The sequence below is a fragment of the Falco cherrug genome, chromosome 19 (assembly GCF_023634085.1).
Source record: "Falco cherrug isolate bFalChe1 chromosome 19, bFalChe1.pri, whole genome shotgun sequence".
Classification (NCBI taxonomy): Eukaryota; Metazoa; Chordata; class Aves; order Falconiformes; family Falconidae; genus Falco; species Falco cherrug.
Genome location: NC_073715.1, coordinates 3678254 through 3703393, shown reverse-complemented (window position 1 = coordinate 3703393; position 25140 = coordinate 3678254). Strand labels below are relative to the sequence as shown.

General features: G+C 68.3%; 3 protein-coding genes and 1 long non-coding RNA gene across 6 annotated transcripts; 1 reads left to right on the top strand and 3 right to left on the bottom strand.

The window, feature by feature from the left end:
- Nucleotides 1-994: 994 nt before the first annotated feature.
- SLC50A1 (solute carrier family 50 member 1) lies at nt 995-4074 on the bottom strand. Of its 2 annotated transcripts, none has more exons than XM_055696841.1 (6): nt 3924-4074; nt 2947-3024; nt 2690-2813; nt 2451-2612; nt 2256-2375; nt 995-1549 (listed from the first exon to the last, which is right to left on the bottom strand). In XM_055696841.1, exons 1-6 carry the CDS (start codon nt 3983-3985, stop codon nt 1448-1450), a joined length of 648 nt encoding a protein of 215 aa, XP_055552816.1. In that variant the 5' UTR covers nt 3986-4074; the 3' UTR covers nt 995-1447. The 2 variants fall into 2 exon arrangements, with proteins under 2 accessions (XP_055552816.1, XP_055552817.1); XM_055696842.1 differs by lacking the exon at nt 995-1549 and adding an exon at nt 1562-1777.
- An 809-nt stretch (nt 4075-4883) lies between these two features.
- On the bottom strand, nt 4884-8502 carry EFNA1 (ephrin A1). Of its 2 annotated transcripts, none has more exons than XM_055696845.1 (5): nt 8371-8502; nt 6417-6712; nt 6269-6334; nt 5951-6001; nt 4884-5755 (listed from the first exon to the last, which is right to left on the bottom strand). In XM_055696845.1, exons 1-5 carry the CDS (start codon nt 8469-8471, stop codon nt 5637-5639), a joined length of 633 nt encoding a protein of 210 aa, XP_055552820.1. In that variant the 5' UTR covers nt 8472-8502; the 3' UTR covers nt 4884-5636. The 2 variants fall into 2 exon arrangements, with proteins under 2 accessions (XP_055552820.1, XP_055552822.1); XM_055696847.1 differs by having other exon boundaries at nt 4884-5752; nt 8371-8491.
- A 2087-nt stretch (nt 8503-10589) lies between these two features.
- LOC129734237 (uncharacterized) lies at nt 10590-13530 on the top strand. The gene is made up of 3 exons (XR_008729914.1): nt 10590-10741; nt 11109-11252; nt 13444-13530. It is a non-coding gene; the product is annotated as an uncharacterized LOC129734237 (long non-coding RNA).
- EFNA3 (ephrin A3) lies at nt 12599-23393 on the bottom strand. The gene is made up of 5 exons (XM_055696838.1): nt 23212-23393; nt 15150-15439; nt 14502-14567; nt 14276-14353; nt 12599-14137 (listed from the first exon to the last, which is right to left on the bottom strand). The coding sequence occupies exons 1-5, from the start codon at nt 23325-23327 to the stop codon at nt 14016-14018; spliced, it is 672 nt and encodes a 223-aa protein (XP_055552813.1). The 5' UTR covers nt 23328-23393; the 3' UTR covers nt 12599-14015.
- Nucleotides 23394-25140: the final 1747 nt, after the last annotated feature.

Sequence of the window (25140 nt, the reverse complement as noted above, 5' to 3'; positions counted from 1 at the left end):
GGAAACGCGGGTGCTGCGGGGGGGGGGGGGGGGGGCGAGCGTGGGCCCGGGGCGAGTCCCTGCGGCAGAGACACCTGCAAGCGCAGCCAGTGCAGGTAAGGGGAGCTCCAGCTCCGCGGGCCGTGGCAGCAAGATGGAGCATGCCAGGCAAGCCCGGCAGCCACGCCAGCTCGGGCTGCGTGCCGCAGCGCAGCGGGAGCTCGCCTTCCCCCTCCAGCCACCGCTCTCACCCCAGCCCCGTTCCTGCCGCTCGCCTCCCTATTGATTTTTCCCAGGCCGCGTTGCAAGGTGTAAACGAGCGTCTGAGCCGTAGCACAGGCTCTGCCAAAGTCCTCGTCACCGCTTCCTTAATCCGGCCTGCGTCATCCAGGCTGGAGGACCTGCCCGCACGACGGAGCCGCAGGGATGGGGCTCCTGCCCCGCTGGGGGTTGCCTTTCATGAGGCTCCGGTGTCTGTTGTGTAATTTGGTCACCCAAATGCGCTCTTATCCCTCTGCTGATGCGCTTGCCTGATATCTTCATTCCAGATCATTGTCAATTTGCTAATTGAGTTTGGGTCGATGCCAATGGCTGCCTGATTTGTGCACACTCAATTGTCGTGGTTTTAGTGAGGATTTTAATTGATTATAAATTTGCTGGCGTGATGGCCGGTAGCAAGCCTCGTGTCGAAGCTGCAGAATGACTGTTCTTGCCACGTGGTGACCAGCATCCCCAGGCTGCTGCTTGGGGGTGGGGTGGGGGTTAGAACAGCCTCCCCCAGCAGTGCTGCTGTCCTGGGTGCCCCCTCCCTGCCCCAACTCAGCCTTGTGCTGGCTCTCCCCTGGGATGCTGTTTCCTCGCTGCCAGAAAGTGGGTGCTGCTGGAGGAGGGTTTGCTAGAGCCCAGGGGGTGCCGGAATGAGCCCCCACCATCCTGGGGACAAAGCAGATGTGGGGACAAAAGCCATCCCGGACTCCAAAGCCAGCAGACCAGGAGGGAGGGAACAACAACCAGGCACTGGGAAGAGTCTCTGATTTATTAAAAGGCACTTAAATTCGTACAAAAGAGATGCAGGGCTTCCCGGCAGCCCCAGCCCGGCGTTGCGGCAGAGCCATGGGCATGGAAGATCATCCAGGGGTCCCCAGGGACAGGCGGGGTGCCCAGGGATGGGGGGGGTGGGGGGCTCCTGGCACCCCGAAGACATCCCTGAGACCAACGCAACCATCACCAAAGGACCAAAGGCTGGTGGAACGGTGGCGAGGGTGCGCTGTGGCGGCAGGGACAGGAGGTGCCCTCCCAGGGCCCCAGTCCTGCCGGGAGCAGGTAGCCCTTAGCCGAGGGGGACAGCAGTGCCACGGTGGCACCTGGAGCTCGGTGCCTGCGGCTGGTCCACGCTGGAACAGACTGGCAGGGGTTGGGGGGATCCTTCATGGTGTGGGCTCCTTCCTCGGGGCGCAGCGGGGCCCCCTCAGGCGTGCAGGGGTCTGTAGGGCTTGTCCTGGCCCGGTGGGTACCGCCAGAAGAGCCAGAAACGCACAACGCTGGTGACGATCCCCGGCACATTCGGGACCTGCAGGAGGACGTGGCAGGGGGCGCAGGGGGTGGGTCCACCCAGCTCATGGCACTGCTGCCCTCCCCCACCACCGTTCCACCAGCCCTGCGTTGCTGGGGGAGATTTATTGGCCTTATACCATCTAATTAATTAAAATCAATACTCATCTCGCTGAGCCTAGTCACGGGCTCTGCTGTGTGACACACACGACGCCGGATGGGGGTCGGCCCGGTGCCAAGCGCTAGGCTGAACACCACGGGGTGGGGAACGGGATGGCATGGGATGGGATGGCACGGGATAGTGCGGGATGGCACAGGATAGGACAGGATGGGATGGGGTAAGACAGGATGGGATGGGATGGGATGGGATGGGATGGGATGGGATGGGATGGGATGGGATAGAACAGGATGGGATGGCATGGGGTGGATGGTTCAGGATGGGATGGATGGGATAGGATAGCATGGGACGGATGGGAGGGGATGGGACGGGATAGAACATGACAGGATGGCATGAGATGGCATGGGGTAGGCCAGGATGGGATAGCATGGAACAGGATGGGATAAAACAGGATGGCATGGGACAGGATGGGATAGCATGGGATGGCATGGGACAGGATAGGATGGGAAAGCATGGGATGGGATGGAATAGAATGGGATGAGATAACACGGGATAGCACAGGACAGGACAGGAGAACGTCCCTTGGTCACCCGCCGCTCCAACCCACCGTGATGTAGGGGTCGTGGAGCTGCAGGCCGTAGAGCGTCCAGCTGGTGGAGGCCAGGAAGGTGGTGACAGTCAGTGGGAAGGACAGGCACCGCGTTGACTTGCTCCGGACAATCTTAGCCTGCAGAAGCAAATGTCAGGCTGGTCCTGGCCTGGGCAGCCCCGGTGCTGCTGCGGCTCCCCCAGACCCACACACCAGGTCAGCCAGCGGCGAGAGGTACATGCTGATGGTGAAGACGCTGCAGAAGAGCCCCAGGCGCACCAGGCGTGTCTGCGTGTCAGCAATCAGGAGGGTGAAGTAGCCGTAGCCAGCAGCCAGCACGGCCAAGAGCAGCAGACTCCGCAGCAGCACGGGGCGCTGGGGTGGGGAGGGGGTAGACAGTCAGGGCAAGGGTTCCCCTGACCACCCACCGACCCAGGCAAGCTGGCCCCCACCTTCGAGGGGCTGTAGTAGAGGTATGCCAGCATGTAGAGGGTCTGCAGCGCTGCGCCGATGGCGTTGACAGTGATCAGCGTCCAGTCCTGCTTCAGGCAGCCGTAGCCCAACCAGCTCAGGTTGCTGCAGGGCGAACAGCCGGGCGCTCGCCTGGGGGCTTCTGCCTTCCCCTATTGCCATGTAACCCCCCCAGCCTGCATGTCTGCATGTGACACCACCCCCACCCCACCCCCCCCAGGGCTTGACCCCACTGTACTTGACATCGGTGGTGAGGAAGGGCAGGAACTGGATGTTCTCCACGCTCTTGGTTGCCAACATCTGGCGGAGGTCGGACCTAGGGAGAGTGGAAGGGAACAGTCTCCTGGGTGCCAGTGCCATGGCGGGGGGGTCATGCAGTGCTGGGGGGGCTACAATCCCTGTGGACAGCAGGCAACCCCCAAAACATGCACCCTGAAATGCTCCCAGGCCCCCCACTGCACTTGTGACCACCCCTCCTCCAGCCCCTACTCCCTCAATGCCCCCTGCACGCCCAGCCCTCCCTGTCCTTTGCCTTCAGCTTTGTCACCCCCCAACCCCAGCCCCGCCAAACCGGCCCCAGTGGCTGCGACACTGCACCTCACAACTCCCCTGCCACTGCACATCAGACCCTGTGCTGCCCCACTGCAGCCCCAGCCCTCTGCACCAGCCCCCCATGGCCCCCACTGCACCCCCCAAACTGGCTCCAGTGCCCTCCCCATTGCACCCCCAATCACCCCACCAGCCCCCCACTGCATCCCCAAGACTGGCGCCAGCGCTCTTCCCATTGCACCCCCAAAATTTCCCCATGGCCCCCTCTTCACCCCCAAACTGGCCCCGGTGCCCTCCCCATTGCACCCGCAAAATCCCCTCATGGTCCCCATTGAACCCCCAAACTGGCCCCGGTGCCCTCCCCATTGCACCCGCAAAATCCCCTCATGGTCCCCATTGAACACCCAAACTGGCCCCAGTGCCCTCCCCATTGCACCCCTAAACTGGCCCCGGTGCCCTCTCCATTGCACCCCCAAAACCCCCCATTGCACCTCCCAAACTGGCCCCAGTGCCCTCCCTGTTGCAACACCCCTCACGCCCCCATGGCCCCCATTTCACCCCCAAACTGGCCCCGGTGCCCTCCCCATTGCACCCCATCCACCCCCCCATGACCCCACTGCACCCCCAACCCGGCCGCGGTGCCCCCCGCTCGCCCCCGCCGCTCACAGCCCGGTCCCGAACATGGCCAGGGTGCAGCCCAGGCAGGCGGCGGCGAGCAGCGGGGCCATGCCGGGCCGCGCCACCGGGCCCCGGCAGCGGCGGGAGGGGGGCGGGGCGGGGCGGGGCGGGACGCACTACCGGGGCGGGCCCAGCCGCGCCACCGGGCGGGCACCGAGCGGGCGGCCAGCGCCGTGCCCCGGCGCACCGGCCCGAGCAGCCCCGACACCACCGCGATGGGCTGGGTCCGAATCCATGGGGCACCCCCCACAGCGGGGTGGGGGACACCACCCCCCCCCTGCATCCCCTGGACACACACCCACTCCCCCTCCCCAGCACCCCCCAGGTTCCATTTCCCCAGCACCCTGCATCCCTGGATGCTCCCTGCTCCCCAGCACCCCCCTACCCCACCCCCCTCCATCCCACCTCCCCAGCACCACCCCACATCCCTGTGACCCCCGATTCCCCAGCACCCCTACATCCCTGTGACCCCACTAACTCACACCTTGGTGGGGGGGGGGTTTCCAATTGCCCTGTGACGCCCCATTTCCAGGCCCCCCCCCCCCCCAACAGGGTCCAGCTAGGTTGTGCCCCCTGCCCAGCCCCAGGGGCTCTGGGCCCACCTCAACCCCCTCCTGGGGCTGGGGGTGTGTGTGCACGTGTGTCTCTGCACCCATGGAACAGCTGCTGGCCCAGGCGGGGACCCTCACCCTTGTGCCCAGGAGAGAGGGGCACCCCACCACCACCCCCAGCCGGGCTTTGTGTCACCAGATAAAACACCTGATAGTGCCAGCACGTTGTGGCACTCTTCCACTTTCAAGCCCTCTGCAAACACCAGCCAATTAATTAATTAACCAGCACAAACACCCTGCATGGGCCATTCCTCTTTCCAAGGCCAGAGGAAATGAGACCCACAGAGCAGAGGACAGCCCCTCATGCCCCCCCACCCCCAGCCCCATGCACATTCCACATGGTCTTGGTTATTTATTCAAGACAATCGTATAAAAACTCCTGTGTTAGAAAGCTGTACAAATTGGGGCAGGCAAAGCACCCCGCGCAGGGTGCCACTGCGGGTGCCCCTCTGGCACCCAGCAGAGGGGATGGGGGGTCCAGGGTGGGGGCTGCTCTCGCCACCCCCACGTGCAGTGGGATGAAGGATGGGGAAGGGGCACAGCACAGTGTGGAGGGGGATGTTTCCTACAGCCCCGCTCCGCTGGCTGCTGGGCATCCCGAGACATCCAGGCTCCCAGAGCCAGTGACACTGAAGGACCGCAGCCCCAGGGTGCTGCCGCAGCCAGCACCAGTGGCACCCGGCCGGCCACGGGGCCAGCACTGCATCCCCGCCTGCGGGACATGCCACAGTCTAAGCCCACCGAGGCCCATCCATGGGCAAGCTCAGCCTCTGGGGCAGGGGTGCCAGCCCCCTGCTCTCCTCCAGTCCGGGACACACAGAAACCCTCTGGCCCCAGGCTCGCGCTCAGCTTCCAGCTGCTGAGACCATCCTGCCTGCGAGGGCCGGGGGAGCAGAGGCGGCTCCAGGCTTTGGTTGCTCTGCTGGCTCTGGGCCCTCCAGCCCTGTAATACTGAGAAATCCTTTCCTCGCCCAGGTGTGCACAGGGCAGACCGCCCCCCGGGTGTGCGTGAGGACCACAGGGGTCCCAAGCATCCTAGCTTTGTCCCCAGCGGTGACAGCCTTGGTCTGTCCAGGCACGGCAGGGCGGCTCACAGTCCCTGCGGCACCAGGAGTGGCAGGAGGAAGCTGATGAAGGTGATGGGGCTGCTGCTCCGCATTGCCGAGTTCTGCCCCACACTCCTCAGCACATGTGCAGCTGCATCATCTGCTGGGAGAGAGGAGCTGTGAGCATCCCTGCAGGAGGTGCCGTGCCCCAAGCCAGTAGCACATCACCCCACGCGGGGGCTGCTGCCAGCCCGGTCCCCCATGCCCCCCTCAAGGAGAGCAGCCGGGTTGAGCCCGGCTCTCCTGCAAGCCCCATGGCCGCCCAGACCCGCCTGCCTGCCTGCAGCCACCAACCTACCTGCCTGGATCCTCCCCTTCTGGGTAGAGGCAGGGACAGGCGGTGCCGGAGCTGCAAAACAAACACGGGGTCAGAGCAGCGAAAGGCACCTCCCGGGGCCCCAGCAGCCAGGTTCCACCGGGGGCTGTGTGCCCCCCCGGCAGCCACTGGCACCTTCCTGGCCAAAGGCGTGTGCCCACAGCCCGGGGCTGGCAGGGGGCCACGGCCCGGCCGTGACTCAGCTCAGGAAAGGCCAAGCTGGGCATTGACGTGGTGAGCGAGAAGCCGGGGGGGCACCAGTGGGACCTGGAGGTGTGTGGGGGTCTATGTGATACTCACTGCCTTTGCCAGCGACCATCACCTTCAGCTTCAGGCATGCTTCCCCGTGGTGGTGAATGGGCTTGGCTGCAAGGGAGAATGTGGGTAAGGGGGCGTGGGGGAAGCCTGGCAGGGACCCCAGCCCCACGGCAGACCCCCAGGTACTCACAGATGTAGTAGTAGCTGTGCCCTTCCTTGAACTCCTTGCCCAGTGTGAAGGGGGTGAAGCGCTGGAACTTCTCCGAGAACTTTTCTGGGCCGTGCAAGGCGCTGGGCTTGTCGCACTCCCAGCGGATCTGCTCCTTGGAGCGGGGCTTGCAGGCCTGGTACTCCTCCAGCTCCACCAGGTAGAGGGTGTAGCGCTCCATGGTGCGGGGGTCCACGCTCCCCTCCTCATAGTGCGGGCAGATGATGTCCAGGTAGTCGTTGAGGCGCACCTCCACTGTATAGTCGCTCCACAAGAACCTGCAGCAGGATGGAGGGAGGCAGGGGTCAGCTCCAGCGGGGAGAGGCATGGGGGGTCCCTTCCCTTGCACACACACACACACGCCCCCCCGATTAACAAGGTCAAGGGAGCGCAGCCTCCAGCCCACAGTAGTTCCTCGGAGCCCACAACAGGGCAACCTTCAGTCCACCCTTCCCCATGTTGAGTCCCAGGGTGCCCAGGCTGGCTTTGGGAAGAAAAGCCCCCCCACCCCCCAAAGCAGCCCCCCGCCCCCCCCAGCTGGCAAGCGCAACCCCCTTCCCAGTGCTCCCTGGGAGCAGGGAGGGGACCCACTGGGACGCGCGCCCTGCCCGTCCCAACGCTCCCGGAGCCAGGCGGCGTCGGCAGCTCTCGCCCGTGGGGCAGCCAGCCTGGCTCCAGCGCCTGCTGTTCCCCCCACCTCACCCATGGCAGGGGGGCTGGCAGCCGGCCGGGGACCACCGCAGGGACCCCTCACCTCGCTGGCTGTAGTGGCCTCTGAAAGGGATGGCCACCCCCCAGGCCAGCCCCTGCTCTGGAAACCCTGGGATGGGGGCGGAGGGGGGGAAGGACACACAGCCCTACAATGTGGGGGGGTCCTACAGGTAGGGAGACACGGCATCCCTCCAGCCTGGGGGGCTGGTGCCTGGGTGTGGGGGCATCCCTACAGCCTGGGGATCATGGCCCATGGCAGGGGGGGCACCCCTACAGGCTGGGGGGCATGGCCTGGGTGTGGGGGCACCTCTACAGTCTAGGGGGCATGGCCTGGGTGTACACACCCCCCGACAGCCTGGGGGAGCTGGCGCCCGGGTGGGGGGGGGCACCCCTACAGCCTGGGGAGACAATGCCTGGATACAGGGGCATTGCTGGATACAGGCTGGACGCGGCCTGGGGATCATGGCCCACATAGGGGGGGTCACCCCTATAGTCTAGGGGTCATGGTCTGGGGGACATCCATACCCCCACAGTTTGGAAGGGGGGGTGCCCAGTGGAGGTGGCACCCCTAAAGCCAAGGGGGGCACTCCTACAGTCTGGAGGGGGTGTGCCCTGGGGGGCACTCGTACAACCAGGGGGGCAGAACGTGGGGGGGGGGCAGCCCTACCGCCAAGGTGAGGGGGGCACTCGTACAATCAGGGGGTCAGAGCTCGGGGGGGAGGGGGCGGCGGGGCGGGGAAGGGGGGCTCTAAGGCCCGGGACGGGGCCACCCCGCAGCACCAGCCCACACCGAGGCAGCAAGGGGGTTGGGGGGCGCCGGTCCCCGGCCAGCCCCCCCCCCCCCCCGCACATCCTGCCCGGGCGGCGGGGGCCGCGGCCAGCCCGGTGTTTGTCAACACGTTTCCCTGTGCCCGGCGCCGGGGCTGGCGCCGCGCCACCCCCGCGGGGAAGGAAGAGGCCCCGCTGCCGCTCGGCCCTGGGAACGGAAGGGCCCCCCCGGGCCGCACCTGGACCGGCCCCGCACCGGGGCTCAGCACCGGCCCCCCCCCCCAGCCCCGCCGCCCCCCGCTCCAGCCCAACCCTGCGGAGGATCCGGCCCCGCCGCCCGTCCCGGACAAAGGCCGCCGGGGGAGCGGCACCGTCCGCGCCGTCGGGTCCCGATCCCGGTGGGGGGGGTGGGGGGCCGGTCCCGATCGCGGCACCGGGAGGAGGCGGCGGCACTCACCGGGGGTTGGAGCTGTTCCAGAAGACGGTGTGGCGGTCGGCCGCCGCCGCCCAGCACAGCCCCAGCCCCAGCAGGGCCAGCGGCACCCACCGCCGCTCCATGCGCTCCGCGGGCGCGCTCCGCCGGGCGGGCACCGTGCCCGGCCCCCGCCTTAAGTACGGCCCCGCCACCGGCCCGCCCCGCCCCGCCCCGCGCCCCGGGGCCGCGACACAACAACAACACGGGCGGGGGGGGCGGCCCCACGCGGGAGCGGCACCGGGCCGGGACCCCCACACTCCGGCACCGGGGGGCCGGGATGCGGGGGGGCGGCCCAGGGCAGGGACCGCCACACCCCGTCACCGGGGGGATGAGATGCGGGGGGGCGGCCCAGGGCAGGGACCCCCACACCCCGTCACCGGGGGGACGAGATGCGGGGGGGGGGCGGCCCCACGCGGGAGAGGCACCGGGCCGGGACCCCCACACCCCGGCACCGGGGGACTGGGATGCGGGGGGGCGGCCCCACGCTGGAGTGACACTTGCCGGGGACCCCCGCACCCCATCACGGGGGGCGAGATGGGGGGCGGCACCCCCACGTGGCAGCGGCACAGGGCCAGGGACCCCCACAGCCCATCACCGGGGGAGTGAGATGCAGAGGGGTCAATGGCAGCAGTGTGGTCCTGCCTGGTGGTACTGGCACCCGTGATCCTGCCTGGGTGTGGGCAGGGGGTCCCCCCCCGCTGCAGCAGTGGGGTGATGATGGGGTGAGGCCGGGGTTGTTCCCCACCGCGGCGGTGTGAGCCCCGGGGGGGTCGGGGCAAAGCGTTGGAGCTGTGGGCGTCCCCTCCCTGCTGGGGTGCAACAGCTGCCGAGGGGGTACCCTGCAGGCCTGTCCCCTCCCAGCCCGAGCCATGGGACCCCCTTATCTGTTCTGCTGGGTGAGTGGGGCCTGGGCAGCCGCAGCGGCTGCTGAGAAGGGGCTGGGGGCCAGGAGGGGCTGGTGGCAGCAGGGGCAGCACACACCCCCCCCACCCCCCACCCCCCTCGCTCCTCCCTGCCCTTATCAGCTGCCGCTGCTTGCCCAAGACTTTGCTCCAGCACTGGCCAAACCCTGCACGCACCCCCCACCTCGCTCCCACCCCCCCACCCTACTCTGTTTGCTCCATGTTGTGAAATTCCCCTGGCCCGTGACCCCCGCCGGCACAGGGCGGGGGGCTGCGGGCGCAGCGGGTGCAGCGGGCGCGTTGCCGGCTGCCTGGCGGGGAGCGCGGCGGCTCGCTATCTGCTCCCATCTGCCCCCAACACCGATCCATCCTTGTTAAGCCCGGCAGAGAGATGCTTCGCCGCCGTGTTGTGAAGTGATAACTCAGCCGCATTTGCAAAACAACTTTCCTCTTGTTTATTACATAATGATCCATTGATTGTGGGTAATGTTGCATGCCCGCCGCTGCAGCCGTGCGAGGAGCGCTCCCTTGGCACGCTGGAGGGGCTCGGGCAGGCGCCGGCACCGTGGCTGGAACCGGAGAGCAGCTGTTGGCTCCGAAAGGCTCCCACAGGGTCAAAGCTATGGGGCTGGGTACTCCGCATCCCACCCGCATCCCCCACGTCCTCCCCGCATCCCGGCCTCGCTCCCCACACTCGGCTCCTGCGGGAGGGGAACCCGCTTCTTCCCTTTCATCCTCCCTGGTTGCGGCCAGGCCTGACATCATCCCCTGCGCCGTAATGACTGTGCGAGGCCTCCTGCTCCCAGGAAGCCGGCGCTGCCGTGGCTTGCACAGGGGAGCACCTCCCGGGAACACCCGTGGGGCTGCAGCCTGCCAGGATCAGAGAGCCGGAGCGTGGCACGCGCAGCCCGCAGGGATGGGCGCAGCTGGACAGTGGTGGGAGCTGGGCAGCACCACAGCTGCTTTGCTCCTCGGCGTCCTGGCACAGCTCCGGTACCACCGGCAGAGACAGGCTGTGTGCCTGGGGAAACTGAGGCAGGGAGCAGCGGTGGGGGGAGCACCAAGGTCGTGTTGTCCCACTCTGGCATGGCTGGTGCAAGCCCCAGGGAATGATGAGCCTCCTGGAGCACCACACTGGATCCATCCTGCCGGATGCCCCTGTCCCCTCTGCCACAGTCCCCAGCCCTGGGGCAGGGGCAGCAGCGCATGGGGACAAGGCTGGGAACGAGGCCACAGGGACCTGGCCGTATCCCAGTGTCACCGCCCTGCCTGGCCCACAGCAAAAGGGCAGTGCCAGCACTGGTGGCTGGACCGGGGAGGAAGGATGAGCATGTGTCCCCTACCGGGGACAGCCCCAGGGACAAGCTGGGGCCCCGTTACCTCCCTGTGCTGGATCACCAGTGGCTTGGTGGCGGGGGATGAGCCGTGGCAGAGACGGGTTGACCGTCAGGGTGAGTAGCATGCAGGGTGGGGGCAGCACCCCATGCAGGGTGGGCAGCACCCCGTGCAGGGTGGGTGGGCAGCACCCCATGCAGGGTGGGCACCCACCTGCAGCAACACCAGAGGTGCCAGTGGCAGTGTGCACGTGCGCAAGGTCACGGCCACGCCACGTGGTGCATGCGGGACTGGGGACCGCCCTGGGTGACCGTGGGACGAGGTCAGTGCCCGCACAGGCAGGGCTCCTGCTGCGCTGGCTGCAGTTTGCAGGACAAAGGTGAAGCCATTTCGCACCATAAACACGCGCGGCAGAGTGGCACGGGGCAGGTGGGGCTGGCCAGAGGCCACAGAGCTTGTGACAAACTATTTATGGTTTCCCAGCTCAGGACACCCAGGTGTGCCCCAGCCCCTGCCCGGGCTGACGTCACCAGCCATGAGGCTGGGGGAGGAAGAGGAGCCGTCCAGTGCGCAGCTGGGAGCGAAGGCCGCGGTGACGTGCTGCACCAGCTGCGTGCAGCCCAGCAGGTAGGCACGGCCCGACGCCAGGCTGCGCGTAGCAGGGGCAGAGCCGCGTCCCTGAGGCTGGCTGGCCACGCCAGGCCCTTACGCGTTTGGCCGGAGAGAGGGATGCACCCAGCCCTGCCCGCGGAGGACAGATGCTGCCACGGGGTGATGCAAAGCCTCGTGCCGCACGGCCAGTCCAGGCACACACCCCGTGCCCAGAGCCAGAGCTGCTGCTGGGGCTGTGGAAGTCCCGCCAGCACCCACAGGGCATCCGAGCCCCAGTGCTGGGGTCCCAATGAGGGGTCCCCATTGCCTTGGGGCAGGAGGGTTTGGGGATCCCCCGTAGCAGCATCCCAAGTGTCTCCCCGCTGGTCCAGGCTGCCCCCAGCTTGCCACACCGCGCCTTGCCCGAGGGCACGGAGTGGAGCAGGGCTGGGTGGCCGGTCCCCACCGAGCTGGCGGCAGTGCCACGCACACGCCAGGGAGCAGTGCCAAGGTTGAGGCAAGCAGCAGGACGGATTTTGCAAGCGGAGCTCGCCATGCGGCACTGCACCAGGGCGGTTGACTCTGTGCTCCACTCCCCGCCATGATGAACCGGCCAACAGGGCCCCCCAGCCCACTGCACCGCGTGCCACCGGCAGGGCCCCATGCCGGGACAGGGGCTGTGGCCAGTCCCCAGCATCCAAGGGGACGCAGCCCTGCAGCATCTGGGGGGATACAGCCCTCGGCAGCCCTGGGTGACACTGCCACAGCCAGACCCTGGCCACGCTGTGCCCACCCAGCCCAGGGTCAGCAGCTGGGTGCTGGGTGGCACCTCGAGTCCCTGGGGAAGGGGTCGAGGGCTGAGGCCTGCAGGAGCCTGGGGAGGAGGGGACGTGGGGAGCCCGCTGCCTTGTGGGAGCGCTCGGAGGACCCGTCTGACGGGTTCGCCAGCTCTTCCCGCACCAGGACAAGCCTGGGCTGGCAGGACACCGAGCCACCGCCCAGCAGCGCCAGCTGGGGTGGGGGGGGGGTTCACCAGCTCTTCCCGCACCAGGACAAGCCTGGGCCGGTGGGACACCAAGCCGCCACCCAGTGCCGGCTGGGGTGGGGGGAGAGCAGCCACCCTGCTGCAACAGCTGCGGGGTCCCCCCAGCCGAGGCCACGTCCATGGAACGTCAGTCCCCACTGGGAGAGGGGCTGCAGGCCCCCTGGTCCCACGCTGCCTCATGGGAAGAGCGGCTGCCCCGCTCCCTGGGGGCACTGGGCCCCCCTGGTGCAGTGGGGTGCAGGTTCAGGACCCGTACGGCTGCTCCCCAGCACCCACTGGGGTTTTGGGGTGCTGGCTGCACCGAACTCCTGCTCAGCCTGTGGTACCCCCTGTAGCAGCAACCCTATCCTCAGTGGGTCCCAGGGCACAACCCCCTCCCCACACACCCCCTTGCCTCGCTGGGGGCACCGGAGGGGGAGCCCAGAGCATCGTCCCTTCCCACAGGAGCTGCCGCAGACAGGCATGTGCCAGGTCCCCCCAGGAGCACAGGAGCTGGCATGCCCGGCAGAGCCAGACGTGCCGGCGGGGGGGGTGATGCGGGGATTCCCATGGAGCTCCCAGGCACGTCGGGGTGCCGACCCACAGTCACTCACCCCATGCAGCTGGTGAGGATGACGAGGATGTCTCTCCTGTGCCTACTCCTCCCCAGGGTGCCCCCAGCCACCACAGCCCAGCACCCCAGGGATGGGTGCTGAGGGCATTGCCCACGGCCCTGCACTGCCCTTACCTGCGGGTGCTGCCTGTGGTCCATGCCATCCTCCTGCGGGCAGCACCAGGTCCCCGCCGGCTGCTCCGTGCCACTGCCAGGGGGTCGATGGGGAGCAGAGCCAGCGGGAAGCTGCACCCTGCATCCCCCTGGGATGCCCTCTCTGGCAGAGGCGCTAGGTCTGTGACTGCAGCTGTCGTGCCCAGGGCCAGCGAGGTGGTTGGCACGGTGGTCGGCACCTGGTGCTGGCTGCCCCTGCCTGACCCCCTGCTCCGGCCAGAGCCCGCTGCGCTGGAGGGCAGAGCTGGCCGACGGCTGGCCAGGAGCGCTGCACGCTGCTGTGACAGGGGTCACATTTTTTTATCCTTTTATTATTTTTTTTTTAATAGACTAAGAGCAGAATATGAAAATCACCAGCCAAAGCACTTGAAAAAAAGGTTGAGATTGTTTTTTTGTTTTGTTTTTTCCCCAAAAAGTGTCTGTGCGTTTGCATAGGTCGGGTCTTCACGGAAGACGAGGAAAATCCAACACGTTCGACTATGTACAAGCCAGCGCGGGGCCGGCACCGCTGCCTATGGTACAGAATAGATATATCTATATAGTCACTCTCTGTACAGTATGTATAGATCTCTATATAGGTATGTACAGGCTGCCCGGCCCTGGGGGTCCTGGCCCTCACTGGGCTCCCCAGCCCGGCACTGCCCCTCAGCCATGGGGCACCGTGTGGGCTGTGGGCAGGATTTGGCAGGCAGGACTCGGCGCTGTGGAATGGTGTCGGCGGAAGGTGCGGTGCACACAGCAGCACCGAGCCGCATCCTCGTGGCCATGGCCGCAGCTGTTGGTGGGGTGGGGGGGCGAGTCCCAGCCGGGATCGGCAGGTGCCGCAGCCCCCTGCCCCGTGGGGCAGCTCTCTGGGCAGGGAGATAGCGGTGTGGAGGGGCCGGGGTGGTCCTGTGGTGGTCCCCCGCTGGTTCTCAGGAGGGGCAGCAGGTCTGGGGGTCCCCACTCGGTGGAGCCGTGCTGGCCGGGCCCCCACCAGCGCCAGGAGCTAGGAGGCCAGCAGCGTCATGAGGAAAAGCGCGGCAGCCACGGCCAGGGGCAAGTGTTCCCGCTTGGGGCTGGTGCCGCTGATGCTCTTCTCCAGCTTGGGCATCTCCGGGTTGAAGTTGTCTGTAAGGAAGAGCGAGAGGGTGAGGGTGGCACCGCGATGGCCCCGAACCCCCACCCCCCCGCGGCTGGGGCTGCCCCACGGGTGGTGGCGGCGGGGGGGACGCGGCACTGTGGGGCCAGGGGCTCTGCCCGACTCACCCAGGTCCTCGATCTTCACCTCGGGCCGCAGGGTGAACTGTGGCAGGGTGGGCGCCAGCTTCTCCCCGGAGTGCGATGCTGCAAGAGAGAGGGGACGGGGAGGGGGTCACGCTCCCTGGCCGTCTTGCGCCGCAGCCCACCCCCAGCAGGGATGGGGGACCCACCTGCTGGCCATGCCGCCCCCCGCTCACCCGCAGCCCCCATGGAGGGACACAGGGGTACTTACTGGAGGCGCAGCACACGAACACCTTCATCTTCAGGCAGGCCCGGCGGTGGTTGTGCGTCGGCGTGGCTGCAAGGCAAGAGTGGGCTGGGGTGGCTCCGCAGGGGGTGACCCCAGTCCTGAGCACCCCGAGGCTCGGGGGTCTGGCCATGGTGGGGTCTGGCCCTGCCTGGAGGTGCGCTCTGGGCTGGGGGGATGCAGCAGCACCCCCACCCTGCAGCCTGAAGCTGCACCTGCATCAGCACCCTGCGCCCCCGTCCTGCACCAGCACTCCAATCCTGCATCAGCACCCTGGGTTTTGCATCTGGATCAGCATCCCCTGAACCCTCATCCTGCATCAGCACCCCCCAGCAGCCCCATCCTGCACAAGCACCCCCATCCACATCCACATCCTGCTCCCCACATCCCCATCTCACCCCTGCATCATACCCTCCCTGTACTTCCAACCCTCCCCACAACCCCCTTCCACCCCACACCCCCATCCCTGTGCTCAGGGTGCCCACTCCCAGGGCTGGGGGGGTTTGGCCAGGGCAGGGATGCCAAGGGGCCCAACTGGGTGACGTGGTGTGGTGGGACCAGCTGGGGTGGGATGCGGGGGACCCAGCCAAGGATGGAGAGGTGTGTAGGGGTCCCACCCAGCACCCCACGTACAGATGTAGTAGTACTCCTGCCCTGCGCGGAACTCGTAGCCCAGCGAGAAAGCACTGTAGCGCTGGAACTTCTCCGAGAATTTGATGGGGCTGTGGGGCGCATGGGGCCGGTTGCACTCCCAGCGCTTGAAGCCCTGGCTGGTGTTGCAGGTGCGGTAGCCCTCCGCATTCACCATGTAGAGCACGTACTGCTCCAGCCGGTGCTCGGGCACCGAGGCGTTGTAGTGTGGGCAGTAGATGTCCAGGTAGTCGTTGACGTTCACCTGTACTGTGTAGCCCTCCCGCCGCAGGCTGCAAGGGAAGGAGGGGACAGGGAGTTAGGGACACCCCTTGCACCTTCCCAAACGCTGCCCCCCCCCTCTTTGAAAGAGACCCAGAGGCTGGAGAATGGGCAGGTCCCAAAGCAAGGACCTGGGGGCGCAGCAGTATCCCCCTGCTCAACCTCTATCTGGAGCTCTCCAACACACTGGGACCCCTGCGCAACCCCACGGCATCACCGCCTCGGGGGGCACAGGCCAGCGTGGGGCGGGAGGGACGTGGCTGTGGGTGCCAAGCCACCCACATGGGTGGATGCCTGCAAGGTGCATGAGCCGGTGACCTGCCAGGAACATGCTGGTGGCCTCAAGGAGGGGACAGACGCAGCAGGACAGACCGACCGACCTCACCACCGGGCTGATGGCCACCAGGGTCCTGCAGGTGCTCGGGGACGCTGCGGGGTGCAACTGCCAGCCCTCGCCACGCAGCCCTGGCGTTCCCCAGCTCCGGCAGCCGAGAGCCAACACACGGCGGCTGCCCACCACGGCCCCAGCCCCGCCACGCGCCACAGCTCAGAGAGAGGATTTCTCACCCTGCTTTGGCTAATCCCGTTAGTTCGTTAATGCCGTAAAGGGTGGCCCTGGGGGAGCCTCATTTACATTGATTAGGAGCGGCAATCCCCTCAGATCCACTCAGGAGAGGCTCCGCTGGCTCCTAATCCGCGCCCGATGGAAATCCCGGCCGCCGTAATCCTCGCTGCTGCGCTGACCCACTGCTCCTGCCAATTAATTACGAGCCAGCGCTGCGAGGTGCTGGCGCTGCACCGAGCTGCCGTGGCAGCACCGGACCCTGACCGGCCGTCGCTTCATCGCCCGGCTCAGCACCAGTGATGCCACCCTGCACCGCGCCGCTGCAGCCCCCCAGCCCTGCTGCGTTGGTTGGGGTCGCTCACCCCACTCCGCCGGGAGGTGGGCTGCAGCATCCCGGCACGTGCGGCTGGGCACCCCCATGGCGCATCACTCCGGCTCGGGGCTCCTTTCCCAACCTGTCAGGGCAAACCCGGGTCCGCCAGCTCCTGACCCAGCACTCGGGGTGCCCTCGCCCCACGAGGGGGTCCCGTCACCCCCCCTGGGGCCCTGCCCGCAGCGGAACCGGCTTCTTGGGTCTCCCCGGCAGGGCTGGGCAGGCAGCGGGCAGGGCTGCGCGTGCAGACGCCCCACCCTGCGCGAGCGCCCCCGGCGCTGTTTGGGGAGCCCCGGCACCCTGCCAGCACCCGCGGCACCCTGGCACGCAGCACCCCAAAAGCCAGGTGCTGGAGAGGGAACCAAAGCGGGACCCGGCATCCGCCGGCAAAGGGGGACCCAAGCAGCGCTGCCTCCCCGTCGAGGGCTGCCACCGGCACTGGGGGGCCTTGGGGGGCCAACAGGTCTCATCGCCCGTGAAGCTGGGAGCGCAGCCCCACGCGGCACCTCCCTCGCCATGCAGCCGCTATTCCCCAGCCCAGCCCGGCACCGCCGGGCAACTCCTCCGCCAGCAAGGTGCTGAGGCAGCCACCCTTGCTCCGCGGGGCGCCGGGACCTTTCATCTTCCCCCTTTGATGTGGTGGGAAGGGGGGGGGGGGGGGGGGGGGAGGAAGAGAAAAAAAACTTGTTATTAAAGAAATGGCCCGGAGGAGAAAATTGCAATTAACTCCGTGCGGGACGCAGGGCTGGGACGCCAGCGTGCCCCGAGCTGGCTGCCCCTCACCGCGGCCAGGCTGCGGCTGTGCCAGCGGAGCGAGGGGCTGGAGGAAGCACATTCCCCAGGATCGGCCCCGGGTCTCTGCACCCATGGGAGTGACACCCAGCTCCAGCTCCTGCCATGCTGCGGGAAACCCTGTCCTGTGGTGCCGGGGGGGTTGTAACCACCCCCTTCCCCTGTGGCACCCACCGCTGAGGCACACGCACCCCTGGGACCCCTCACTGGGGCTCATTAAGAAACGTGGCTTCTGATAAACAGCCTCGCTAACGAGCACTGTCCCACACAGCACCAAGGTCTCCCTCTGGGCTGGGGCACACCAGCACCGCAGCGGAGGGGTACAGGGGACCCCCAGATGGAGCGGCAGGGGCCAGCAGCCTGGCTCCCCACGGACACTGCTGGCCGCTGCTGTGTGCCAGGAGCTCACAGGCATCACAGCATCACCACCAGCTGGGAGGGGCTGGAGAATGGCCCCGAATGGGTAGAGCCATGGGGCCACCATGGCCTGGGGCACGTCCAGGGGACTCCATCAACTGCTGCAGTCATGGCACTGTGTCCCTGCAACGCTCAGCCCCTGCACCGTGGGTCCTGTGGGTGCAGAGCAGCACCCCACGCAGCAGGACACCCTGAATCCAGAGCGCCCCAAGCTTGCAGCACCATCTGGCAGCGCAGGGCAGGCAGAGCCACATGCGCAGCCCAGCCCCAGCAGCAGGCAGGGAGCCCCTGGGCCCTGGTTTTGGGCAGAAGGATGGGAATAGACACCCGGAGTGAGGGTCTCGGCCTCCTTTCTCACTGACACCTACCCCAGCACGAGCACAGGCCACCCTGTCCCTGGCACCCACAACTATGGGGAAGCCCCAGCGACAGGCAACCTGGGTCAGGATGGAGCCCCCGGCCTCCCGGGCTCCAGCAGCTGAGGTGCACCCAACAGGGCACGGCGGGCTCCAGCAGTGCCCGAAGGGTTAAGCGCAGGAGCAGAATGGGCAGCATCACTTCTGCACGACTGCATTTTTAGAGCAGGGCTTTGCAAGGCAGTGGTACCTTCCAGCAGCCTGTCGGTGCTGGGCAGATGGATGTCCCCCTGGCAGAACCGTCCCGAGCACAGGCTGGGCTCAGCGCCCACCGGCCCCGCACCGGCAGGACCCTGGCTACCTGGCAAGCCGCAGCCACTGGTAAACTGGGCGGCCGCTCTGCTTCCATCTGCTGCGATAAATCTGTGCTGAGCACCGCACGCTCGCTCATGCACTGCTAGGGAGCGCCTGGTGCACTGCAGCATGCCCTGGCAGCAGCGGCACGGGGGGATCGGACCCCTGCCCAGACCCCTGTGCTGCGGAGGCTCATCCCCATGGTGCAGAAAAGGCCTGGAGGGCAGCAGGGCCAGATCTGGGCTCAGCATCCCACATTGGTGGTGCCAGCGGTAAGGACCAGGGCAATGCGGGGTGTCCTCCGATGCAGGTGACGGTATGGTGCCCCCTGACACTGGGTGCCAGGCTGGACTGCCGCCCCCCCCCCCCGCCACAGCCCAGCCAGGCCCTTTGTTTGGCTCCGGCAGCTTCGCCCTTTCGGCACATCCGGGGCCCATCGATCAGCCAGGGAACAAAAAAGTGCCATTGATTTATGCAGTCCCCTTCCAGTCACCCCACGCGACAGCGAGAGGTGAAGGCGCATCCATCGCCGCGGTCGGTCCACCCCGACGGACAGAGGGATGGACACACAGACCATCTGCCTGCACCCACTTTTGAGCCACGGGGGAGATGGGCGGCTCGGTGTGTCCCCCCGTGCCAGCCCTCCCCACGCAGGCAGCGCTGCACAGTCACGGCGCCCAGACGGCCACGCACACGCGCGCTGGCTCGGCAGACAGCGCCTGCGATGCAGCCCACGCGCACAGGTGGCATGGTGCCACGGCACGGCCCCCCCCGTCCTCCCCCCCAACTCGCCTGGCGCAGCCGCAAGGTGTGGGTGCAAAAGGCATCGCCGGCATACGGCGTCCCCAGGGCCACCTCCCCGCTCGGGGAATCGGGGCTCCCAAGGAGACAGGGCTGCTCCCCGGGGACATGGTGACAGATGAAGGGACCGTGGTGCCACGAGGCAGCATCCACCTCGGGGTAACGGGCACAGCCTTCCCCAGGACCCCCAGCACTGCCCTACAGGTGCCCCTGCACCCCCTGTCCCCATCGATGGCCACGCAATCCCTTTAATCCCCGCTAAAGCCCATACCTTCCCGCTTTGCTAACAAGATCAATGAGGTTTCTAATTGGGTTTTAATTAAACCATCAATCTGCAACCAGTGACTCAATTACCAGCCTGGGCAGGAGCAGGTGGCCCCGGCCCTGTTGCACCCCGGGACAGCCCCCGCACCCCAACACCACAGCCCTTTCTCCCACAGGAACCCCCGTGGGCCCCGGCTGCGCCGCTGGGGCTCAGTGCCGCCCAGCGCCGTGACTCACAGGGCACGGCACCCTCTGCCCCAGGGCAGCAGCTCCCGCCAGCACCCAGCCCCACAGCTGGCACCCACGGGTGGCTGAGGGCTCTGTGCCCCATGGGGACCAGCTTGGGGGCACAGCCACGGGTGGTGGAACCCCCCAGCCACAGCCCCCTGTCTGGGGATGCTGCAGCCGGTGGGGCTGGGTGATTAGCTGCTCAGAGGCAGCATCACCACCTTCCCCACCTCCAGCCCCACAACAGTGGGACGGGGAACTACCCCCCCGCCGCGGCACAACTGCCCCGCCACCCCGCAGCGCCTCCTGCTGGATGCCCCTGGCACCCACTGGGGACAGGTTTTCTCCTGCTGCAGGTTACACTGACCCCAGCCCTGTGGGTGCCAGCGGATGCAATGGAGGGACCTGGCCGGGCACAGCCCCAGTGTCAGGGTCCAGCAGCTATAGAGGAGCCAGCAGCCAGGGCAGCCACAGCTGGCGCAGAGCCCCAGCTCCTTCCTGCGCGAGACGCTCCCCCTGGAGAGGCTGCTCCATGCAAGGGCTCTCGAGAGCCTGCTCCAGCTCTCGCCGCCTGCAACACAGAGTCAGCCAGATAAAAGCCGCCTTGAAGAGGCGAGCGCGGCAGCAGCGCCAGTGGTTGGGGGGGCCACACGCGATGCTGGGCCCTCCCTGAGCACAGGTGGGTCCGACCCGCCTGCTGTGCCTGGGCACCAGCACCCTCTGTACCCCCATCGTGCAGCACCCCGCTCTTCCCCCTCCACGGCACCAGCACCCTCAGTCACCACAGCAGAGCCAGGGCATAGCGTGGCTTGCCCCAACCTGCTCTGGGGGGCTCCTGGGGGCTTGCAGCAGCGTCAGGGGGAGCTGGCCATGCCTGTGCCCACTCTAGGGGACAAACTGCTGTCCCCACCGCAGCATCTGGGACACCCAGCAGGGAGGTGGCATCCCACGTGCACCAGCATGCCAGGGCCTGGCTCAGCTGGGGACAGCACTAGGAGCCCCCAGCCGCACGCCATGGGGCGCCCCAAGGATGCAGCCCGCGCCAAATGCCAGCACTGGGTGGGTTGCAGCTGCCCTGCACCTTCACCCTGTGCCACCATGACTCCTACCAGCAGGACTTGGGAGCAGAGGGCAAGGACCAGCCAAGGATTGTCCCGCGCTCCCGGGGCTCGCTGGCTGCCACCGGCAGAGACAGCAGGACAGACAGAAAGGAAAGCCGGACCAACAGTCTGGCTGAGCAGGATCAAACAGCTGTGCTGCCCCAAGCCTCAGATCCCACCTTCGCACCTCCCTCGGGCTTTGTCATCAGCACCCCAAACCCACCGCAGGTGGGGTGCCTTGCCCACTCAGTGGCCTTCCCCAGCCCCCCGCACCGCCAGCAGTCCCCCGCAGTGGCCCAGGGACTGGAGAAGCACAACCGCGTGTCCAAGCGGGGTGAGCTGCCACCAGCCCCATGCTCCTCAAGGCACTGCCAAGACTACGGTGGGCTCCACAGGGCGGCCCCTCACCCCATTCCCCCACCGAGAGGAGCCGCAGGGGCATCCAGGGTGGTGCAGCAGGAGATGCAATAAATTTCTGGGGTGTCTGGCGCAGCCCCCAAGGAGCAGCCCAGAGCCAAGCCTGCTGGCGTGCCCCCCTCCCCAGAGAGCCCCGCGGGGCCGCGCAGGGCTTGTTTATTGCTCTGATTGCAGCGGGGTTGCTGGGATTTGCAGGCTGCGGCCCAGGGAGCCTAATTCCCCCCATAATTTATCTAATCCAGACACTTTGCTGCGCGGCTATAATTGCGGCCGAGCTGCCGCACTGCCTAACAATAAATATCAGCGCTCCGGAGTCCCTGGGACACGTCTCTGCCGCAGCCGCCCCCACCGCGCCGCCCGTGCCCTGAGCTGGACGCTCGCAGCCGCGCCAGAGATGCGTGCGCAGCGGGTGCGGGTGTCTGGCTGCAACACCCCCGGTTTGGCACAGCAGGCACACCACCGGCACCCCCTCTGCCGCGTCCCCCGGGAGGTGCCGGGGCAGCACCGGGTCACAGCACACAGCTGCGGGCGGTGGGGTGGGGAGAGTAGGCCCCTCGGTCGTGGCGGGGCGAGGGTGAGGGCACAGGAGTGTGCCACCCGTCAACGTCCCAGCAATGTCACGGCGTGGGGATGAAGCCAGTGGGCAAGCAGGGTCTGGCCGGAGGAGCGGGGTGCAGGGGGATGCCCAAGCGTGGCGGGGTGAACTGAGCGCCTCGCCATTGTGCTGCGCCTCGGCACGTCGCACACACGCACAATTTATGGGGCCCGAGCTTCCGCCTGGCGACACAATCTCAATGGGAGGGGAAGGAGCTGCTGGGCGACGCTCCCTCCCCGCACAAAGGGGCGCAGGGCTGGGGGAGCCCTGGGACCAACGGGGACCAGGGGATGCTCCGCTGGCCGCGTGCCCCCGCCACACCCCTGAGCGCTTGCGCCGGCGAGGGAAGGGGAAACAGGCGATAGCGGCGGGCGCAGCTCCCTGACGGGTCCATGGACGTGCAGCCCCCCTCCCCGGGAGGAGCCCAGCTGTGCCCATCGGCACCCCAAAGCCTGCGCGGTGCCCGCTTGCCCCCGGTGTGGCTGTGCCAGCCCCAGGTGTGGGTGCCGTGCCCCCCATGCAGCCCCCCGGGGGGGCGAGGACAGAATGTGCCAGCCCCAGGTGCGGTTGCCATGCCCCCCATGCAGCCCCCCCGGGGGGGGGTGAGAACAGGGCGCAGCTCCCGGTGCAGGACATGAGGGAGGTGCTGGGGGTCCGTGCCCCACCGACCAGCTGGGCTCCCGGTGGCCGTGGGCACGACGGCAGTTTGCACATCTCCACTTGCAAGCCCCCCAATCGCCCCCGCGGACCCCCCCGGGATGGCACCGGGGGGCGGGGGGCGGGCACCTGTCAGCCCCCCCCTCCCCGCGCTGCCGGTGCCGCTCCCGCGCCCAGACAGGCGTGGGGCGCGTCTGGCGGCGCTACACCGGGACCCGCTGCCCGGCGCACCCGGGCGGGCGGGGCGGCCGTACTCAGCCCCCAGCACCCCGGGACCCGCCGCCGAGCGGCTCAGCGCCGCCGGGGAGGGGCAGCTCGGTCCCCGGTGCCACCGACCCACCCGCGCCGGCAGCCGCCGCGCCCCGCTCCAGCAGCGAGCCCGACCCCGCCGGTGCCCGCGCCCCGCCCGGCAGCGCGGCCCCGGGGACCGGAGCCGCCGCAGGTCGGGTCGGGCCGGACGGACGGCTGCACGCCCGCCCCCTCCGCGCCGCTACCCCCCCCGCGCCGGGAACGGCCCCCGCCTCCGCGGGCAGGGCGAGGTGCGCGGGGCCGGGAGGGGCAGCGCACCAGTAACCGGGGTCTCGGCGACCCCTCCCGCACGGGGGCGCCGCGCGGGCACCGGCACCGGGGGGGTCCCGCAGTCCCGGCGCGCGCGCCCCCGGCCCAGTGTCGCCCCCCGCCGCCGCCGCCGCCGCCGCCGCTGCTGCGCTCATCCTTCAGCGCGATCCCCGGCGCGCCCCCGCCGTGTCCTTCCCGGCGGCGCCTCCCGCCCCGCCCGGTGCCGGGGACGCCCCCCCCCCATCTACCGGTACCGGTACCGGCGGCCTCCCCCGCCGCGGCCCCGGCGCCCAGCCCCGCACTCACTGCAGGTTGGAGCTGTTCCAGTGCACGGCGTGCCGGTTGCCCAGGGCCCCCGGTGGTCCCCGGCCCAGCAGCAGCAGCGGGAGCAGGGGCAGGAGCGCGGACAGCCGAGCAGCCATCCTGCCGCCGCCGCGGAGCCCGCCGCGATCCCAATGAATGGAGAACCGAGCCGGAACCGCCCGCGCCCCGCGCCCCCGGCGCCCAGCTCCGCCCCGCGCGCGCCCGCCGCCGCCGCGCCCCCGCGCGCGCGCCCGCCGCCGCCCCGCGCCCGCCTGCACCGGCAGCGGCAGCGGCAGCGGGCGGCGGGGACTGGGGGCGCGCCGGTCTTGGGCTGCGGGTCCTCCCGGGTGGCGGCACCGGGGCCGGGTCCCACCGACACTGGGACCCCCAAGGGTGGGGGCACTGGAACCCCCGTGGGTGGGGGCACTGGGGCCGGGTCCCACCGACGTTGGGACCACCATGGGTGGTAGCACTGGGGCCAGGTCCCACTGACACTGGGACCCCCGTGGGTGGGTCCACTGGGGCCAGGTCCCACTGACACTGGGACCCCTGTGTGGGTGCACTGGGGCCGGGTCTCACTGACATTAGGACCCCCATGAGTGGGTGCACTAGGGCTGGGTCCCACTGACATTGGGACCCTCACGTGTGGGGGCACCAGGGCCAGGTCCCACCAGCATTGGGGTCTCCCTGGGTGGGAGCACTGGGGCTCAGGGCATGGGCCCCCATGGGTCCATATGGCTGGCAGAGCCGGGGGGGGGGGGGGGGGCAGTCAGGGCTCCAGAGGGTCCTTGCCGTGCTGCTACCAGCACTGTGGGGATCACACATGTTCGCAGAGGGGCTTGGCCACCCGGGGGACCCACAGCCAGGTGGAGGGTGGGCACCCAGCCACCCACCACAGGCACAGGTGGCCTGGGGCCACCCTGCCACGGCAGCCTGGGTGCCGGATGAGCACCGCCATGGTGCCAGGCTCTCCCGCCTGCCCCGTCCTGTGCCGGGAGCCTGCACGTGGCCGGGCACCCACCCACGCGGCTGGCCCCATTGCTCCCCCCAAACCCCCACCCCGTTTCCCCCCAGGGGTCCATGGAACAGAGGTACCCAGGGAGCCGCCGAGACCACGCGTGATGGATTGAGCTGGGTGCCAGCTCCAGCCACCTGTCCTCGGCAAGATCCCTTAGCAACTGCCATGCAGCACCGCCCGACAGTCCCATGTGCCAGGTGATCCACGCCCCAGCACATGTGTGCACACACCAGCATGCTTGCACCAGCGCATGCACACGCAGCTCACCCTGAGCTCCCACGCAGGAACGCGCCCAAGCGTGCACACGCCGCTGGCACTGGCCCGGCAGCCCCTGCTCCAGCAGCAGCAGCTTCGCGCGTGACCCAAGGATTTGGCAGCCCGAGGAGCTTGCAAACAAACCCGGGAGGCTATCAAAACCGGCGCTGGGCTTGCTGAGCCAGCCCTGGCTGCTCGAGCATGGCTGGGCAGTGTGGGGCTGAGCGCCGTGTCCCCACGTCCCTGCTCCCACGCACGGTGGCTCCCAGGCCTGGGCAGGTGAGGTGGCGTAGCCCTGGGCTGGGGGCTTTGCTGCCCCAGTGCCAACGTTGCGGGGGGTTCCTGGCTCCCCAAAGCTTCCCTGGAGGAGCTCGGGGAGGGAGCAGAGCTGCTCCCCACTTGAGGCCCCTTTTTGGGCTCCCAGCACCTTCAGACAGGCAGATGCTGCCCCAGCCCATGGAGAGGGATGAGGATGGTCCCACTGAGCTCCCCCCCCAGTCCTACTCAGTGCCGCGGGTACCACAGCACCAGTGATGCCCATAGCAGGGCTGTGCCACAGCCCCCCAGCCCCCATCAGTGGTGGTGGCACTGGGGGCCCAAGCCCTGCCAGAGCCCTGCTGGGAAGGGGGAGGGGGCTGGCGGAAGGGCCCGGAGGACCA

Bases quoted from the DNA above. Each gene is read 5' to 3' on its own strand.
- SLC50A1 (XM_055696841.1), bottom strand. From the start codon at position 3,985: ATGGCCCCGCTGCTCGCCGCCGCCTGCCTGGGCTGCACCCTGGCCATG. The intron at 2,814-2,946 runs GTACAGTGGGGT...TTCGCCCTGCAG, and splicing joins TTCCTCACCACCGATGTCAA to CAACCTGAGCTGGTTGGGCT. The intron at 1,550-2,255 runs GTGGGTTGGAGC...GTCCTCCTGCAG, and splicing joins TCCACGACCCCTACATCACG to GTCCCGAATGTGCCGGGGAT.
- EFNA1 (XM_055696845.1), bottom strand. From the start codon at position 8,471: ATGGAGCGGCGGTGGGTGCCGCTGGCCCTGCTGGGGCTGGGGCTGTGC. The intron at 6,713-8,370 runs GTGAGTGCCGCC...ATCCTGCTGCAG, and splicing joins TGGAACAGCTCCAACCCCCG to GTTCTTGTGGAGCGACTATA. The intron at 5,756-5,950 runs GTAGGTTGGTGG...CCTCTCTCCCAG, and splicing joins GAAGGGGAGGATCCAGGCAG to CAGATGATGCAGCTGCACAT.
- EFNA3 (XM_055696838.1), bottom strand. From the start codon at position 23,327: ATGGCTGCTCGGCTGTCCGCGCTCCTGCCCCTGCTCCCGCTGCTGCTG. The intron at 15,440-23,211 runs GTGAGTGCGGGG...CTTCCCTTGCAG, and splicing joins TGGAACAGCTCCAACCTGCA to CCTGCGGCGGGAGGGCTACA. The intron at 14,354-14,501 runs GTAAGTACCCCT...TCTCTCTTGCAG, and splicing joins GTTCGTGTGCTGCGCCTCCA to CATCGCACTCCGGGGAGAAG.